The 18,967-nt window shown below is 36.6% G+C and overlaps 3 protein-coding genes across 3 annotated transcripts; all 3 read left to right on the top strand.

Annotated features, from left to right (window-relative positions):
* Positions 1 to 709: 709 nt before the first annotated feature.
* On the top strand, positions 710 to 5,389 carry LOC106347603 (ABC transporter A family member 4-like). The gene is made up of 15 exons (XM_013787177.3): positions 710 to 1,110; positions 1,197 to 1,634; positions 1,705 to 1,849; positions 1,998 to 2,117; positions 2,282 to 2,406; positions 2,495 to 2,653; positions 2,742 to 2,904; positions 2,987 to 3,112; positions 3,212 to 3,295; positions 3,380 to 3,705; positions 3,795 to 3,998; positions 4,069 to 4,178; positions 4,263 to 4,347; positions 4,426 to 4,554; positions 4,666 to 5,389. Exons 1-15 carry the CDS (start codon positions 1,039 to 1,041, stop codon positions 5,158 to 5,160), a joined length of 2,781 nt encoding a protein of 926 aa, XP_013642631.2. The 5' UTR covers positions 710 to 1,038; the 3' UTR covers positions 5,161 to 5,389.
* A 388-nt stretch (positions 5,390 to 5,777) lies between these two features.
* LOC106350210 (ABC transporter A family member 5-like) lies at positions 5,778 to 10,971 on the top strand. The gene is made up of 16 exons (XM_013790123.3): positions 5,778 to 5,852; positions 5,926 to 6,280; positions 6,364 to 6,446; positions 6,535 to 6,682; positions 6,919 to 7,038; positions 7,114 to 7,238; positions 7,334 to 7,492; positions 7,732 to 7,894; positions 7,990 to 8,115; positions 8,201 to 8,284; positions 8,361 to 8,707; positions 8,784 to 8,984; positions 9,090 to 9,199; positions 9,338 to 9,422; positions 9,503 to 9,631; positions 9,727 to 10,971. Exons 1-16 carry the CDS (start codon positions 5,778 to 5,780, stop codon positions 10,219 to 10,221), a joined length of 2,805 nt encoding a protein of 934 aa, XP_013645577.2. The 3' UTR covers positions 10,222 to 10,971.
* Positions 10,972 to 11,694: 723 nt separating this feature from the next.
* Positions 11,695 to 16,360, top strand: LOC106347602 (ABC transporter A family member 7). Its single transcript, XM_048782656.1, has 16 exons — positions 11,695 to 11,921; positions 12,220 to 12,607; positions 12,680 to 12,759; positions 12,826 to 12,970; positions 13,042 to 13,161; positions 13,244 to 13,368; positions 13,487 to 13,645; positions 13,764 to 13,926; positions 14,038 to 14,163; positions 14,250 to 14,333; positions 14,435 to 14,781; positions 14,861 to 15,061; positions 15,143 to 15,252; positions 15,347 to 15,431; positions 15,503 to 15,631; positions 15,730 to 16,360. Exons 1-16 carry the CDS (start codon positions 11,850 to 11,852, stop codon positions 16,222 to 16,224), a joined length of 2,829 nt encoding a protein of 942 aa, XP_048638613.1. The 5' UTR covers positions 11,695 to 11,849; the 3' UTR covers positions 16,225 to 16,360.
* Positions 16,361 to 18,967: the final 2,607 nt, after the last annotated feature.

The raw sequence follows: 18,967 nt of genomic DNA, 5'->3' as shown, positions 1-18,967 counted from the left end.
CTTATCTCTCTATCGTCGGTACTTCAACTTCTTTTTCAGCACGACCCAAGAACATTTTTAAGGAATTATCATCCTTCCTCTTAATAATCATTCTCAGTGTCTTACGCAACACAATGATAACAAATGAACAAATTAATAGCACGGTGTTTTGGTAGTGATCATGTTCTGTTGTCGTGTGCAGAATATGGAAGAACGACGTCCTGCAGACCGACCCGCAAAAAATCCCCAACAAATGGGGCAGGTTCGGTCATCCATTCTCAAGACCGTGGCCCGCGTTGGCCTATCCCGCCGAGACCCACTTGAAACCAAACCCGCAGCAGGGAGAGACTGGATGCGTGGGAAGACACAATTGCAATCACTAACTACATGCCATTTCTTCTCATTTCCTAATTATTTTATAATTCAATCAGTTTTCTCAATTTTAGTTTCACACTAAAGTCTAGTATGTTTATGCAAAGTGCTATCACATCTTCTTCTTTTTTGGATGATACAAAAGTATCTTGGCCTCCACTTTAAGGTGGGTCAGGCTATCCATATGTTTGCATCCTACGTTAGTCTACGTGTCGGTTTACTGCTGGCGATGCCGAAATGTTATAATTCTCTGATGGCCAACGAGAATCGAAGCCTGAACTGTATCGGATCTGAAGGTCCCTCAAGTACTATCACATCTTCTTGCGCTTCTAGACAATTCCAACGATCAAGTTATTTATACATATAAAATTTGATAGTTGTGATTAACTACATACCACGCCTCCCCATGCATGATCTTATCACATGAAAGGTGGAAAATTTATTGAATGACACCCTTGCAACTTCCTGTGAATAAATGAAGTTCGTTCGTTCATTGAATATACTTATTACTATAAGACAAAAGCTCGCCATGTGGATAATGATTATAGAGTTATAGTTATCTCACCAAATTAAGTAGTCTCCTCCCTTCCTAGTAATTGCCCAGCATCCAAATTAAGTGATATCACAGCTCAAGTGTAAAAACAGAAAGAACAAGAAGTCAAAAGATATAAACCAAAGCTTTCATCAATGGCAGATCTTGTTCCCGCCAGTTTCTTGACACAAGCCAACGCCCTGTCTAGGAAAAACTTAGCCTATCAGGTATGATTAAAACATGTGTTGATTGATAGATACTAACTTTTGTGGTAAATGAGTTGCATAAACATATGTGCATGTGTGTGTTGTAGAGACGAAACCTATGGAGCAACGTGCGTCTGATCGTGATCCCCTTGTACCTCTGCGTGCTTCTAGTGAGTATTCAAGCGCTGTTCGATACACAGGTTAACAACTCTCCTGATAATCGATGCGGTTGTCAATGCATTGACGACAAAAACAGAGACGGTATATGCGATAAAAATAGTTGCGGATTAGAATATTCATCTCAGAAACAAGCATTGTTTTGCGCCTTCCCAAGCCCTCCACCACTGCCTCCTTTCTTACAGATTCCACGTCCCAAAAATCCCTCAGACTCGTGCAGAAGACTTAACGGATCTTGTCCTGTAACTATACTTGTTACTGGGAATAACCTTTCCCTTGGAGCAGCTTTATCTAGGAATCTGCTCACTACTTCTTTCATTGTGAACTCCTCTGTGTTCTGGCTGCGTAATCCAGCTGTTAATGTCTTGGTACGTTCTTGTCTTGTTTCCGTTATCATCAAGTTTCTTTTTTCTCACTGGACTTATCATGAATATTCAGGGTACAACATCAGAGCCAGACTTCACCAATTATTTTGATCCAGGGATCCACTCTAATCTTCCCATATTCAACATCCAAACTCAATGCACTCCAAGAACTTCATTTTCATTCTCTTTCGGACAATCTCCTCAAAAGTTTCAGAAAGGTATGTAGATTAAAATGTCAATGACCAAGTTTGCGTGGATATGTATGTTCAGTTCAGCAATTATAATTAATATCCATGCAAGATTATAGAAATTCCATGTTCCTAAATTGTGTTCATTAACTTAATGGATGTGTTGTGTCTTAAGTAGAGGTGAGATGCGCTCAAGGGTTGAGTATCTGGCGGAATAACTCCATAGACGTCAGTCATGAGATCTTAAAGAGATATCAGAAAGGAAATCATGAGGACGTTATCAATGAGGTTCCTGCAGGTAATTATTATTCAACCATGTATATATCATTTGTCTCTGTCTCTTTTTCAATATATAGAGGGAACGAAAACCATTAGACCACTTACCTACATTTGGTTTGTCTCTGTGTTTACATATGCAATTTCTGACTCTTTCTCTATATTTTTATCTGTTTCTTTCATTAGCATATGATCTCTTGGACACGGATAGAAACAAATTCAATGTGACCATATGGTATAACTCTACATCCAAGACCAAGTTACTAGAAAGGCGTGTAAAGCTTGTCCGAGTTCCTCGCTCAGTCAACTTAGTAAGAAACCTAAGTAGTTTATGCAAGACATCCTCAAGCTTTTCTTGATACTTAAGACAAGTCTCTTGACCAAACTCAATTCTTGCAGATTTCAAATGCTTATCTTCAGTATTTGAAAGGGCCAGGGACAAAGATACTATTCGAGTTTGTGAAAGAAATGCCTAAAGTAGAAACTTGGCTTCGTGTGGACGTTGCGTCTTCCATTGGCCCCATTTTCTTCACATGGGTTATTCTTCTTCTGTTCCCTGTAAGTTCATTCTGAGTGGACAGCTTTAGGATCTTACAAAGGCTATCATGAGATTTCAATAGTTACATACATGCATTTAAATTTGCAGGTGGTATTGAACACATTGGTCTATGAGAAGCAGCAGCGTCTAAGAATCATAATGAAGATGCATGGACTAGGAGATGGTCCCTATTGGATGATTTCCTACGCCTATTTTCTCTCCATATCGACATTATACGTTATATGTTTGTTGATATTTGGGTCAGTAATAGGTACTGAATCATTTCCATTATCTATTATAGAACAAGTTTTCTTCTATTGGATTATTATTATAGCAGCTATGGTAACCTGTAGGACTGAAGTTCTTCAGGCTTAATAACTACAGCATCCAGTTCCTTTTCTATTTCATCTACATTAATCTTCAAATATCCATTGCCTTTCTAGTATCCTCAGCATTTTCAAAAGTGAAGACATCATCAGGTACTAATAAAAGTCCCACTTTATAAAACATCTACTCATTAAACATGTTGGTGTTGTTAAAGTAACGGAAGCACTTTCTGTTTTATGCACAAATTGTAGTTGCTGCTTACATATACGTCTTTGGATCTGGGCTATTGGGCGCGTTTCTCTTCCAGTTTCTTATGGAAGATCCATCATTTCCCAGTAAGCTTATCAATAACAACTTGAAGAACACATATATATTCTCACAAAACTGAGCCCAATGCTAATGTATAATCTTTCTTCCAGGACGCTGGATTTTTTTCATGGAGGTGTATCCGGGCTTCTCTTTATACCGTGGGTTGTACGAGTTCTCCGAGTATGCCCTTAACAAGAAGGATGGGATGAAGTGGGATGATTTCAGTAATAGTGGAATGGATGAAGTTTTCTACATCATTATCATTGAGTGGTTCGTATCACTCATTGCAGCATACTATATTGATAAGATATCTTCATCCGGAAAAGACCCCTTGTTCTTCTTGAAAAACCCTTTCAAATTTTTGCCAAGGCCTAGCCTTCAAAAACAAGGCTCTGCAGTTTCTGTAGAAATGGAGAAACTAGATGTAGCTCAGGAGGTATGTCAACAAAGGATAAATATTATATTACATTTCTTTGCATTTTTCTAGCTGTTTTGATGAAAAATTATATTCTGTTTTCTAATCAGAGAGAAAAAGTTGATCAGTTGATGATGCTTGAGCCGACCACAAGATATGCTATTGTATGTGACAACTTGAAGAAGATGTATCCAGGGAGGGATGGGAACCAGCCTAAAATAGCAGTTCATGGACTATCTCTGGCGGTACCTTCAGGAGAATGTTTTGGCATGTTAGGACCCAATGGTGCTGGCAAGACCTCCTTCATCAATATGGTCAGTACAAAAATGGACAAGAAAATCTTTTTTTTTACTTAGCTTCTGACTAAAAAAACCTCTTGTTTAGATGACAGGGCTTGTGAAACCAACATCTGGGACAGCTTTTGTTCGAGGTTTGGACATATGCCAGGACATGGACAGAGCATACACCAGCATGGGTGTATGCCCACAACACGAGTAATTATATTTTTTTTTTAAATCTAGAAGACATTATATTGTTCTTTATCATTCATTCTCATATTGTCTGTTTGTGCATACCAGCTTGCTCTGGGAGACTCTGACAGGAAGGGAACACCTGCTCTTTTATGGGAGGCTTAAGAACCTTAAAGGCTCTGATCTCAACCAAGTATGTTACCAGTATTTTTCGTCTCTAGCTTTTGTAGTAGACTCCTAATGTTTCAAAACATCAATCCATGCATATAAGGCTGTAGAAGAGTCTCTTAAAAGTGTGAACCTATCTCGCGGAGGAGTTGGTGATAAACCTGCTGGAAAATACAGCGGAGGTATGAAAAGAAGACTAAGTGTAGCCATTTCACTTATTGGGTGTCCTAAGGTACACGGCATTTTCTCTTTGACACATCTCCTGATAAACTTATAACAAGACCTTGCATGTGATTAAGAGAGAACAAATTCATTTTTCATTTAATGGTTTAATTCTCAAAAGGTGGTTTATATGGATGAGCCAAGCACAGGGCTTGATCCAGCTTCAAGAATGAACCTTTGGACTGTCATCAAACGCGCAAAAACAAACACTGCGATAATTCTCACGACTCATTCTATGGAAGAAGCAGAGTTTCTTTGTGACCGTTTGGGGATTTTTGTAGATGGAAAATTACAATGTATAGGAAACCCAAAAGAGCTAAAGGGAAGATACGGTGGATCTTATGTGTTTACCATGACAACATCATCAGAACATGAGAAAGATGTGGAGATGTTAGTTAAAGATGTTTCTCCAAACGCCAAGAAGATATATCATATCGGTGGGACACAGAAATTTGAGATCCCAAAGGGAGAAGTTCGGATCTCAGAAGTGTTTCAGGCGGTAGAGAAGGCAAAGAGCAGTTTCAAAGTGTTTGCTTGGGGACTTGCGGACACAACTCTTGAAGATGTCTTCATTAAGGTTGCTAGAACTGCTCAGGCCTTTAATGTCTTGTCTTGAGTCCTCTTAATACTAGCATACTTGTCAGTCAGTTCAAAGTCAATTATTTAGTATTTCTTGTTTGATAAAGTTGTAGACGTTTGATTTGTGTGCATTATTTAAAATAGTCTGCAAGCTAGTATGTGAATTTATTTGAGGTTCCATGGAAAGTACTTGGGAAGCAGAAACGTCTCAGAAAAGCATACGAACTACACAAGAACACAACAACCAATTTAACGAAAACTTTAACCAGCTTACAGTGGCGAGACCACATCTTTAAGCAAGGTATAATAGAGTATTTCTCACAGCATTGTTTGACTTGCGGCACTTGACGCTAATGATAACCGTGGTTCTAAGGAACATGTCCTCCTATGGTCAAACTAAATCATGTGACAATATCTTCGAGATTCGTGAGATATTGATTGTTATATCATCATCATCATGTTTCTCCGTAACCTTCCTTAGTTATGAAACTTCTTTTCCACAAATGCTGTTGAAGAATTTATTGTTCATGGCGTGGGATTGCTCCTTTCTTGGCATATACGTGAACCACTTAAAATATTCACAAGTTGAAATAAAAGCTTGTTGTATGGATCTTATTGTGAATTCACGACGTCGCTAAACGAGATTGCCTATCAATGGTGACGAACCCTGTTCCCGCTAGTTTCTTGACGCGTGCTAATGCCTTGTTCAGAAAGAACTTAACCTTTCAGGTCGATCTGACCAAGCAATATTATCTCATTTATATATACATATCTTGATACTAATATATCCATTGGTCTATAGAAACGGAACATATGGAGCAATGTTCGTCTCATCGTGATCCCTTTGTACCTCTGCGTGCTTCTAGTGGGCATTCAAGCTCTGTTCAATACACAGTTCAATAACTCTGTGGATAATCGATGCGGTTGCAAATGCATTGATGAGAAAAACGGAGATGGCAAATGCGAAAGAAAGAGTTGCGGTCCAGAATATTCATCTCCAAACCAAGCCTTCTTTTGTGCCTTCCCAAACCCTCCACCATTACCTCCACTGTTACATATTCCGAGTTCTGTACTCGATAGTAACTCGTGCACACGAAACACCAGATCTTGTCATGTAACAATACTTGTTACTGGGAATAATCATACCCTTGGAGCAAGTATTCCTCAACCTTCTTTTAGTTACTCAATTTTCACACCTATATTCTATAACATTGTTTAAACACTAATCTTCACTTTGTAGCTATATCTCGGAATCTGCTGCCTACTTATTCCACGGTCAATTCCTCTGAAGATTTCTTGCGTAATCCCGCCTATAATGTCTTGGCAAGTTCCGAGATTCTTGTTGTTTCCTTTGTAAATTAATTAGTCTCTTATCTTGGCTTTTCTGACTATAATGAATATATACATATAGGGTACAACATCAGTGGCAGGCAACACCAATTATCTTGATCCAGGGATTCCCTCTAATCTCTCCATCTTCAACATCCAAGCTCGGTGCACTCCCAACACTACATTGTCATCATTCTCATTCCAACGACCACTTACTGAATTTCATAAAGGTATATTCACAAAAAGAATTTGCTACATTGATTTTATAATACCAATAAATTATTTGGTACGTCATAAAAAGACATCAAGTAGATCTATTGTATATAGTCATGAACATACGATTTTACAATACAAGTTTAAATCTAGTACTCTAAATTCATTCCATGTTCTAAGTCCACACTCAAAGCTAGATGCTGAGAAAACATTCTTGCAGCTGATTAACTTAGTGTTTGATGTGTCAAAGCAGAGGAGAGATGTGTTCAAGGATTGAATCTATGGCGGAACAACTCCATGGAGGTCAACAATGAAATTTTCGAGGGATATCAGAAAGAAAATCACGAGGAGAGCATCAATGAGATCGTTGCAGGTTACTCCATTTCTCTATCATGTATTTGTGTGTTTACCTGCACTTTTCTTACTGCTTTATTTATTCTTCAATCAGCATACGATCTCCTGGACACTAATAGGAACAACTTCAATGTGACTATTTGGTATAACTCTACATACAAATTTAATATAAAAGATAGGCGTGTAAAGTTGGTCCAAGTTCCTCGCTCAGTCAACTTGGTAAAGCGTTGTGTTCAAGATATTAATCATTTTCCTTATACATAGGATATGTCTCTTGATCAAACCCATTATTAGATTCTCCAACAAACTTTCAGGTTTCGAATGCTTACCTTCACTTTCTGCAAGGCCCTGGAACAAAAATGTTGTTCGAATATGTCAAAGAAGTGCCTAAACTAGAAAGTAGACTTCGTCTAGACATTGCGTCTCTAATTGGCCCTCTTTTCTTCACATGGGTTATTCTTCTTCTGTTCCCAGTAAGTTTAATTGTTTTCTAAGTATTTATTCATCTCAATACATGATGGTCTCTAAATCTTGGATGTACTTTTTCTTTATGATCAAAACCATTGTTAAAATTTAGTGCTAGCTTAGAGGTTGTATAAATGCTCTTCTGCGTCATTCCACATTCTACAGTAAGATAAAACAAAGTGATTGTGAAAGCACAAATCAGCAAGCATGTCATGAAATATCACTTGTTACATGAATTTGCATGCAGGTGATCTTGACCTCATTGGTGTATGAGAAGCAGCAGCGTCTAAGAATTATAATGAAAATGCACGGCCTAGGAGATGGTCCATACTGGATGATATCCTATGTATATTATCTCATCATATCCACCTTATACATTATAAGCTTGATGATATTTGGATCAGCAATAGGTAATGTATTCTCTGTCATATCATATGTTATTATTATATTTTTGTATATATATATATATAGATAGATCAATTTTCAGAGCTATAGTTTCTTGCAGGGCTGAAGTTCTTCTTGTTTAATGACTACAGCTTCCAATTCATTTTCTATTTTCTCTATATAAATCTGCAAATATCCACTGCCTTTCTAGTCTCCTCAGCATTTTCAAAAGTTGAGACAGCATCAGGTACTAGAGTCAATTCTTTTTCTTTCAAATTTTCTCAGGAACATGTTGAAGAAACATATTTTTTTGTTTAATGTCCAAATTGTAGTTGTTTCTTACATACACATCTTTGGATCCGGACTCTTGGGTGCATTTCTCTTCCAGTTTCTGCTTGAAGATGTATCATTTCCCAGTAAGATATTAAAGATTATATATTTCTCCCAAAACTAACCGCAATACTAATATGATCATTACTTTTTTTTTTCCAGGACGCTGGATTTTTGTCATGGAGTTGTATCCAGGCTTCTCTTTGTACCGTGGATTGTACGAGTTCTCCATATACGCGTATCAGAAAAACGTGACTGGGAGAGATGGAATGAAGTGGAAAGATTTCACTAATAGTGCAATGGATGAAGTCTTCTACATCATTATCGTTGAGTGGTTTGTGGCGCTCATTGCAACATACTATATTGATCAGGGTTCTTTATCCATGGAAGACTCTTTTTCATTCTTGAGAAAAAAATTCAAGCAATCTCTTTATCCACAAAAGCCTAGGACGTCAATGCAGAGCTCTTCAGTTACTGTAGAAATGGAGAAATTAGATGTTACTCAAGAGGTATGACAATATTTTACATGTTCTTGATTTGCAATTTTCTAGTTGTTTTTTATCAGTAAAAAATTGTTTTAATCAGAGAGACAAAGTTGAGAAACTGATGCTTGAGCCGAGCACAAGCCACGCAATTGTATGTGACAACCTGAAAAAAGTGTATCCACGTAGGGATGGAAACCCGCCAAAAATGGCTGTTCGAGGGTTGTCTCTAGTAGTGGCTTCAAAAGAATGCTTCGGCATGTTAGGACCCAACGGTGCTGGAAAGACTTCTTTCATCAACACGGTCAGTGCCCAATTTGACTGGAAATTCTATGAACGTACCTTTTAATGAAAAATTATATCTAGCAGTCCTAAATAATAGAAGTTGTACTGTACTTTTTTTTTCCAGATGACTGGACTTGTGAAACCAACATCAGGCGCAGCGTTTGTTCAAGGTTTGGACATATGCAAGGATATGGATAAAGTGTACACAAGCATGGGTGTATGCCCACAACACGAGTAAATATTCAACTTCATGAGAACATTTACTTTACTGAACTATTCAGAAAAGACTATTATTAAGTTTGATAGTGAGTATATTGGTAGGTATCCATTATATAATTTTTATAGTTTAATCCCACTTATGATTTGTATCAGCTTGCTATGGGAGACACTGACTGGACGAGAACATCTGCTCTTTTACGGAAGACTTAAAAATCTTAAAGGCTCTGAGCTCAACCAAGTATGTTATATCAATCTTACTTCCCTTCTATATAACTTTAGAGGTACTAATTCATGGATGGTCCATTTCATGCTTATCAGGTTGTAGAGGATTCTCTTAAGAATGTCAACCTTTTTAATGGAGGAGTTGCTGATAAACCTGCTGGAAAATACAGTGGAGGTATGAAAAGGCGGCTAAGTGTAGCCATTTCACTTATTGGGAGTCCTAAGGTATGCATTTATTTGGTTACCAAACTATAAATGTAATATATATTGTTTCAAGCTGTAACAAAATTTATTATTTCATTTGGTTATTCTTTCAAAAGGTGGTTTATATGGATGAGCCAAGCACAGGACTTGATCCAGCTTCAAGAATGAACCTATGGACTGCCATCAAACGAGCTAAAAGACATACTGCGATAATCCTAACGACTCATTCTATGGAAGAAGCGGAGTTTCTCTGTGACAGATTGGGTATTTTCGTAGATGGAAGGTTACAGTGCATAGGAAACCCAAAAGAGCTAAAGGCAAGATATGGTGGATCTTATGTGTTTACCATGACAACCTCTTCAGAGCATGAGCAGGATGTGGAGATGTTGGTCCAAGATTTATCTCCAAACGCCAAGAAGATATATCACATCGCAGGGACACAGAAATTTGAGATTCCAAAAGGAGAAGTTGGGATCTCGAAAGTGTTTGAGGCGGTGGAGAAGGCAAAGAGTAGTTTCACAGTGTTTGCTTGGGGACTTGAGGACACAACTCTTGAAGATGTTTTCATTAAGGTTGCTAGAGGTGCTCATGATTTTAATGTACTTTCTTGATTGATCTTAATATACAGATTATATATAATATCTGGTTTATTCTCGTTTAGTATCACTCGTATATAAACCGAAATCAAATCTGTTTTCGATCTTTTTCTTCGTAAAGTTTCTCTCCACTAACGTGTTCTCTCTAAATTTGATATTATCTGTACATACCGAATATCATGACTTTTTCGTAATGAAGAGTTTCATTTTTGTTTGTCTTTTGACAGGATCATGCATTGCTTCTTGTCCAAGTAATTGCCACACTGGAAAATTTTGTTTATAATATATTTAAGAAAAATAGTAATATATTATGTTAAGAGAAATAGTCATAATATCATAGTCAACCATATTACCCAACACTAGATACGTGAGACAATAAAAATAGACTAATTGTTGTTTAATCAAGTACGTCCACACGTGATGACATCTGAGGTGACGATATTTATCATACTTATGTACCAATCAAAACTTTGTTCAATAATAAAAAAACAATCGAAACTCTCCCTCTTCCACTAGTTTGAGAATCTATTGGTCGTGGGATCACTCTTAGGCAGCTTCGTGCAAAATTTACATTGACGATTGTTGTCCCTATGGTCACTTTCTTGATTTTCGTTTAAATCTCCTTTTTGTATGTTGTTTTGACCCAAGAGATTTTTCTGGGTGCAACTGTTTGACCAAAAATAGATAAAATAAAATAAATCTTTGAATAGTTGTAATGGCTTTTTTTTTAGTTATAAAAATGATAGTTGTAGAGAAGTATAAAGACACTACGACTTAATTTTTTTTTAGTTTAGAGACAGCAAGTAAACTAGTATAAAACTAGATACTGACCCGCCCTTGAAAAGGCGGATATATTTTTTGTTTTATATTTAAAAAAAAATATTTCTATATTTGTGTGTTTTGTAATTATATTTTTGTTTAATAGTAATCTAATATAATTTTTGAAACAATGTCAAAATTTAACAAATATATATGTTGTAATTAGAACTGGATTTCTTTAAAAAACAGTTAAATGAAATAGGTCTGTGTTTTTCTCGTCGGAAGTAATAGACATATCATTATACGATTTGTTTTATATGTATTATTATATAAAGATACATAGATTTGTAAAAAGAAAATGGATCTATGCAAAAATATAGGATACATACAGTATTTAGCTGTATAGGTCGTTCAAAAAAGAGCCATAAAAAGTAGTGGGCCCGATTATTTTGGAACTGAAAAATGGTTACAAAAAAAGTCATAGAAAGTAGTGCATAGTTAGTTACGTATAATAATTTTGATCTGGTTATAAAAATAGTTGACATAACCTTTTATCAACTGGTCATGATTCTGTTTTAATAGAATAGATACTTGAATCTAAATTGTAATGATTTATACTGTTGAGAAAATAACTAAATTAACGAAAACATAAACCGTGTGCGTAAGGGTATTAACGTCATTTCGCATTCTCGTATCTGTACATGTTTCTGTGTCTCTGTTCTCCGCCCGCTATATGAAGCAAAGATCGGTGATTCTTGATTCTTATTTAACAGTTGGCAAAAATTCAGAAATTCAATTTACTAACCTAAACCTAGCAATTAAGCAAACGAAGAAGAAGAAGAAGAAGAGTAAAATAGAAATAGAATCTTCTTCTTCCTTCATCAATGGCGGATTCAGGTCCTGCAAGTTTCTCCACGAGAGCCAATGCCTTGCTTCGTAAAAACTTATCCTATCAGGTATTAACGGAATCCTATTCGATAAGAGTATCGTTTCGTGTACGTACGTAGAAACGTTAACTTTGATTTGGAGATCTTGTCGCCCCGCGACATCATTACATATGTTTTCAGTGTAATTAGTAATACATTAGACGAAAGTATCCCAGAGTTTGATGTTTACTTTCAAGAATCTAATTCTTATTTTATAAATTAAGAGATAATCCAAAACAAAACCGCTTCTGTTAAATGACTTGTACTTGGTGTTCAAAAAAAAAAAAGGCTTGTACTTAAAAATCTACTGTATGCGTGTGTTGTGTAGACACGGAACATATGGAGCAATATACGTCTCATCATGATCCCTTTCTACCTCTGCGTCCTTCTAGTTGGCATCCAAGCTCTCTTCGATTCCCAGATCACTAACTCTGCTGACAATCAATGTGGTTGTCAATGCACTCTCACCAACGCTAATGGCAAGTGCCTAAACAAGACTTGCGGTATAGAGTATTCGTCCACGGATCAAGCATTCTTCTGTTCCATCCCCAATCCTCCCCAATGGCCTCCCTTGTTACAAGTCCCTCCTCCTGAAAGCCGCGCTGTTCGTGCCAGTTTCCTCCCGGAGATAGGCTTACCTAGTGAATCTTGCAGAAGAACTGGATCTTGTCCTGTTACCTTTCTTTTCACTGGGAGTAACCATTCCCTTGGAGCAAGTATGTCTCTTTGTCTTCTTCTTTGTTAATTGTTCTCTCTGGAAGTAACAACATTCTTCATGTGTTACATAGGCTTCTATGAGAACATGCTTCCAAGTTCTGTTACGGTGAACTCCTCTGATCTCTTGCAGGGTTTAGCCTATAATGTCTTGGTAAGTTCTCTGTTTGTTTCCGCTGTGAAGTGCGTGCATGTTTGTCTTATGAGCTTGATCTATCAGGGCACAGAGACTGAGGCAGAGCTCACCAATTATCTTGATCCAGGGATCGCCTCGGATCTTCCCATCTACAATATCCAGTCTCGGTGCATTTCAAACGCTGCCTTTCCATTCTCATTTGGAGTAGGACCTCTCAAGTTTCAGAAAGGTATTAAGGAGATATGTTAGCTCTTAGATATTGTTTCAGTTGATTAACTTAATGGTTGTGTCAAAAACCAGACTTGAGATGTGTTCAAGGATGGAATCTGTGGCGAAATAACTCCAAAGAGGTCAATGATGTGATATTCAAAGGTTATAAGAAAGGAAATCCAGAGGGAAAAGCAAACGAGATAGCTGCAGGTTGTTGTTATTCAACTTCTCTCTGTCGTCATTTATGTTTTAATATTTCTGACTCTTCCTGTTTGCTTTCGTGTTCCCTTAGCATACGATCTTTTGAACACGAACAGGAACAACTTCAATGTGCATATCTGGTTTAACTCAACATACGAGGAAAATTCAAGAAACAGGCCTTCTACGTTGGTCCGAGTTGCCCGTTCAGTCAATTTGGTAAGATAAGATAACGAATGTACTCAAGAAATCCTCATCATTGCGTTTTCAGTATGCTCTTTTCCATGTGAAACTCTATTCATGATTGAGCTGATGCCTACACTTTACCAAACTGCAGGTTTCAAATGCTTACCTTCAGTTTCTGCAAGGCTCAGGAACGAAGATGCTGTTCGAATACGTCAAAGAAATGCCTAAAGAAGAAACTAGCCTTCGTCTAGACATCGCATCTCTAATTGGCCCCCTTTTCTTCACATGGGTTATTCTTCTCCTCTTCCCTGTAAGTTTGCTTGCTTTAGGCTTTCATCCACAAATACTCACCTTATTGAATAAACGATCTATAGATCTTGGAAATGACAAGAATATGAAGTGAAATACTTAGTGCCATTTGTACACAGGTGATCTTGTCTTCATTGGTATATGAGAAACAGGAGCGTCTAAGAATCATAATGAAAATGCATGGGCTAGGAGATGGTCCATATTGGATGATTTCTTACGCCTATTTTCTTACCATATCCACGTTGTATTTTATATGCCTGATGATATTTGGGTCAGCAATAGGTAACCGAAGCCTCTCTCTCTCTCTCTCTGTCAATACAGTTCTTACATTATGGTTTCTAATATAAAATGTTTCCTCTCTCTAAGCTTGTTATATTTGCTGCTTCCTTGCAGGACTCAAGTTCTTTCGGCTTAATGACTACAGTCTCCAATTTGTTTTCTATTTTCTTTATGTAAATCTGCAAATCGCCCTTTGCTTTCTAGTTTCTTCATTATTTTCAAAGGTCAAAACATCGACAGGTACAAACGTAATTCTTGAATTCGATCAAGAACATGTTGGAGGGTTTAGAGGAACTAACGGGATTCCTGTGATGTCTAAATGATAGTTGTTGCTTACATATACGTGTTTGGATCTGGACTTTTGGGCACGTTTCTGTTCCAGTTTCTGATTCAAGATTCATCATTTCCTAGTAAGTTATTGAGACTAACTTGAAGAGCAGTATTTAGTACACTCGTTTATGTGTTTATTCTCACAACTTACTACGATTGCAAATCAACACTACTTTTACAGGAGGCTGGATTATTTTCATGGAGTTGTATCCTGGCTTCTCCTTATACCGTGGCCTCTATGAGTTTGCACAATTTGCTTTCCAAGGAAACTTGAGAGGGGCAGATGGGATGAAGTGGAAAGACTTCAGTGATAGTGCAATGGATGAAGTTTTCTACATCATCATCGTCGAGTGGTTTCTCGCACTCATTGCAGCATACTATATCGATAAGATTGTTTCATCCGGAAAAGACCCCTTGTTCTTCTTGAAAACCCCTTTCAAGAAATCCCCTTCTATGCGGAAGCCTAGTCTGCAGAGGCAAGGCTCCAAAGTCTTCGTTGAAATGGAAAAACCAGATGTCACTCAGGAGGTACGACGACAAATGGATTCACCATGTATTTCATGTTCTTGATTATTCAGGCACTGACGAAAACAATGGTTAAAATCAGATAGAAAAGGTTGAGAAGTTGATGCTTGAGGATAGCACAAGCCATGCCATTGTTTGTGACAACCTGAAGAAGGTGTATCCAGGTAGGGATGGGAACCCACCAAAAATGGCAGTGCGTGGATTATCCCTCGCTGTGCCTTCAGGAGAATGTTTTGGCATGTTAGGGCCTAATGGTGCTGGCAAAACCTCCTTCATCAATATGGTCAGTAATTTTTGTGCTTTAGTTTAGTTGAGATTCTATTCCTGTAACTGTTGTAATATTTAACCGTCTTTTTCTGACCAGATGACTGGGCTCCTGAAACCAACATCCGGAACAGGGCTTGTCCAAGGTTTGGATATATGCAGTGATATGGACAGAGTATACACCAGCATGGGCGTATGCCCTCAGCACGAGTAATTCTTGACTATAAGCAATCTCTCATTGTTCTATTATAGACAGTAATAGTGTAGCTGCGTTATAATTCTCTTATTGTTTGCTGTGTATCAGTTTGCTCTGGGAGACGCTGACAGGAAGGGAACATCTGCTGTTTTACGGGAGACTAAAGAACCTCAAAGGCTCTGATCTCACCCAAGTATGTAACCAATCTTACTTCCATTCTGTATTAGTCCATAAGTTACCAAAACGTCAATTTCGTTATATTAGGCTGTGGAAGAGTCTCTTAGGAGTGTCAACCTTTTCCACGGAGGAGTTGGTGATAAACCTGCTGGGAAATACAGTGGAGGTATGAAAAGACGGCTCAGTGTTGCCATTTCACTTATCGGAAACCCTAAGGTACGCTATTGTGTCTGAGTTAGGCTTTTTAGAAGTAGTACACTAAGTTCTTTCAATCTTAACAAGCTTTTCATCATTTCTTTTGTCTCCCTCTGAAGGTGGTTTATATGGATGAACCAAGCACAGGACTTGATCCAGCTTCGAGAAAGAACCTATGGACAGTCATCAAGCGTGCAAAGCAAAACACTGCCATCATCCTCACAACTCATTCCATGGAAGAGGCAGAGTTTCTTTGTGACAGATTGGGTATTTTTGTAGACGGAAGCTTGCAATGCATTGGCAACCCAAAAGAGCTCAAGGGAAGGTACGGTGGATCTTATGTGTTTACAATGACAACATCCTCAGAACACGAGGGAGACGTGGAGAAGCTGATTCAAGATGTGTCTCCAAACGCCAAGAAGATATATCACATCGCTGGGACTCAGAAGTTTGAGCTCCCAAAAGAGGACGTTCGGATCTCAGAGGTGTTTCAAGCGGTGGAAAAGGCAAAGAGCAATTTTACCGTCTTTGCTTGGGGACTTGCGGACACAACTCTTGAAGATGTCTTCATCAAGGTTGCTAGAACTGGTCAAGCTTTTAATGTCTTCTCTTGAGGGGATTCATACAACGTCAGTATTTGTTTGTTGATATTAAATTGCTACTACAGATTCAAAGTTAGCGATTATAAGATTTCATGTATGTTACTGATATATATATTTGCAATTCTCTGAATTTTATCAATTTTGATTATATTTGTCAAAAAAATCAATTTGGACTATATATCTACTATCAAATTTGGGATTTAATTTAGATTTCATCTTTTGACAAACTAAAATTTACCTTTCATAAATGGAAGTGACAGATTTTCACTTGTGGCAATGGACCGACCCTAATGACTTTTGATTATATGTTTCCGGTAAGGAGAAACTCAGTTATCCGGAGCAAGAAATCAACGTAGAAGAATTTCACCATTTCACTTGGAGTTCGAGGCCTTCTGGAGTGCATGCTACAGCTATTCAGGATTTTGACACCTTAGTCTCGATGATTCAAGATCCAGAAGCATGACCTAACTTTTCCCCTAAACTGAAAGAGCTGATGAAGCTGAAAAATAGATTCACAAAGTTCTCGATTGTGTTTATTCTTCTTATTGAAAAGTATTGTTTGATTCATTAGATAAGATAGAAAGATCCTTTCATAGGGACATGTACTATATTGATTATTATGTTTCAGTTTGGTTCTCCATACCACCTCAAATTTGATTTGAGTAATAGAATAGCCGTTCGAAGAAAAAAAAACACAATGTTCTATTTACTTCTAAATATTATAGTCTCCTTGACTAACAAATGATTTTGAAAACATTTGAAACAGTTTTATTTACATCTTATTCTCATTATTTCGAGATATACCAAATATAACAACAACTTTTAAGAGAAAAAGGAAGAAAATGAAAATTTTCATTTCTTGTTGGGGATACCAAGCCATGCCTTAGGACATAATTCTTTTTTAATCACAATGAACATACAAAGCTGAATCTTAGTATGTATCCGCAAAAAGCGAATTGCTAGTATCATCCAATAAGGGACTGAAGTGGTAACATAAGAGAAAACATAATTTCTTGTCCGAGCATGTCTTGCAACGTGAATGTTACTCAATCTGGTCTGGTAGACTACTTTGCCGTCTAAGTAGACATTTCATAGGGTTTTAAACTCACTAAGTTCAGCTGCAATGATTGGTCAATCTTTAGGTGTAGTTATCATTTTGACTAATTCTTGAGTCCATAACAAATTGGTTGCAATAACGCTGATGGCGAGATAAACCTTTCAAAGCCCATACAAAACTCTTAAGTATAGTGTGTAGAGGCGAAATTTGCTTATGGTAGTCTTGGAGGCCGAGTAAAACTATTGATCCATCTTGTAATTTTAGGATAAAACCCACTTCACTTGTGGTTTCATCATTATTTTTTCATGATCCATCCACACGACAAATGAATGTCGGTAACTCTGGAAGGTTCCCTGGTATGCGTTAGATGGTGGTTCTACCTTGTTCCTCCCTTTGGTTTGCCATAAACCAAGCATTGCATTCACGTAATGACTAATCTGTTCAGGATATAATCGGTAACCTTAGTGATACGTAAATAACATGATTCAGTATTAAGGAAAAACTCTTAACTAAAAACCCAGTAACAACCCAAAAACCTAGCATTAACCCATGACCCGACACCGGTTAACTTGGTAAAAACCCAATTTTTATAATATTTATTAAAAAATTGTATAAAATTTTAATACACTTTTACTATTACAGAAAATTGAATAAACCAGAAAATTTGTGATTCTCTAGACTTTGACGAAAGTTATACTATGTTATTTGAAAAAAATGATAATAAAGAAAACCAAAATTTATTCATATGAAATTGTTACACTATTATTTTATTTTGTTATTGAAAAGCTATTATAAAAATTAATTTTATAATAATTCTTATTTAATTAATTATTTTATTTTTAGCCAAAGTTCTTATTTGTTATTAAAAATTAATCAAATGATTTATTTTATGGTAACTGAAAATTGAAATTTAATATTTAGTTATATTTTGTACAAAACTTGATATCATCTTATATTTTCAATGATTAAGAATATTATGTTCATATATATTACAATTTTTTAATCTATTGACATGCGGTTCAACAATGGTCGACCTAGTGACCCAGTGACTCAGAAAAAAATTGGTTCAGAATCCAGATCAATTTAAAACATTATATAAAATAAATTTGTCCTTCACTAAATTTTATAAGGAATAATTAATCTTTCCTATAATGTTATTCTTATCTGTTTTTTCCTATCCGTTCGTAATGTTTCTTTGATGGTTACCAGTTAGATCCTAAACAAAATTAAAGGACATAACTATCTTAAAATCACTTGCATTCTCTAGTATAATTTGCTGTTTAAAGTTTTCTTTTATTTTTTAAAATCCAAGAATATATGAATTTGATTTTCCATTTAGTCATAGACTATTATTTCAAAATAAAATACTCTACTACTTTTTTATAAAATTTTACGTTTACATCTAAAAGCTTTTGATGTCTTTTAACTGACATACGCAGGATATTTTAGTAAAGCAATATTTGTGGCTATTTCTATAAGAAGCGAAATGTTTAGTATAATATGAAACTAAATATGCAAAAAGTTGGTTTCTTAGATTAAGTACAACTTATATATTTGAAGTATATAGTAAAATTAAAATGAAGCATACAATTTGATTAGTTCTTTAAGAAATTTGAATGGTAAACACAAGCTTATTTTCTAGAAAGGGGGAACGAAGAATAATATGATAAGTCTAGCGTTATCGTTCTCATCCACAAA

This window comes from Brassica napus, chromosome A6 (genome assembly GCF_020379485.1).
Source record: "Brassica napus cultivar Da-Ae chromosome A6, Da-Ae, whole genome shotgun sequence".
In the NCBI taxonomy this organism is placed as follows: domain Eukaryota; kingdom Viridiplantae; phylum Streptophyta; class Magnoliopsida; order Brassicales; family Brassicaceae; genus Brassica; species Brassica napus.
Note: the sequence above shows the minus strand (reverse complement) of the source record. Positions and strands in the feature narration are given on the sequence as shown.

Bases quoted from the DNA above. Each gene is read 5' to 3' on its own strand.
- LOC106347603 (XM_013787177.3), top strand. From the start codon at position 1,039: ATGGCAGATCTTGTTCCCGCCAGTTTCTTGACACAAGCCAACGCCCTG. The intron at 1,111-1,196 runs GTATGATTAAAA...TGTGTGTTGTAG, and splicing joins GGAAAAACTTAGCCTATCAG to AGACGAAACCTATGGAGCAA. The intron at 3,999-4,068 runs GTCAGTACAAAA...CCTCTTGTTTAG, and splicing joins AGACCTCCTTCATCAATATG to ATGACAGGGCTTGTGAAACC.
- LOC106350210 (XM_013790123.3), top strand. From the start codon at position 5,778: ATGGTGACGAACCCTGTTCCCGCTAGTTTCTTGACGCGTGCTAATGCC. The intron at 7,895-7,989 runs GTAATGTATTCT...AGTTTCTTGCAG, and splicing joins GATATTTGGATCAGCAATAG to GGCTGAAGTTCTTCTTGTTT. The intron at 8,985-9,089 runs GTCAGTGCCCAA...TTTTTTTTCCAG, and splicing joins AGACTTCTTTCATCAACACG to ATGACTGGACTTGTGAAACC.
- LOC106347602 (XM_048782656.1), top strand. From the start codon at position 11,850: ATGGCGGATTCAGGTCCTGCAAGTTTCTCCACGAGAGCCAATGCCTTG. The intron at 14,334-14,434 runs GTAAGTTATTGA...CTACTTTTACAG, and splicing joins TCAAGATTCATCATTTCCTA to GAGGCTGGATTATTTTCATG. The intron at 15,432-15,502 runs GTATGTAACCAA...TCGTTATATTAG, and splicing joins AAGGCTCTGATCTCACCCAA to GCTGTGGAAGAGTCTCTTAG.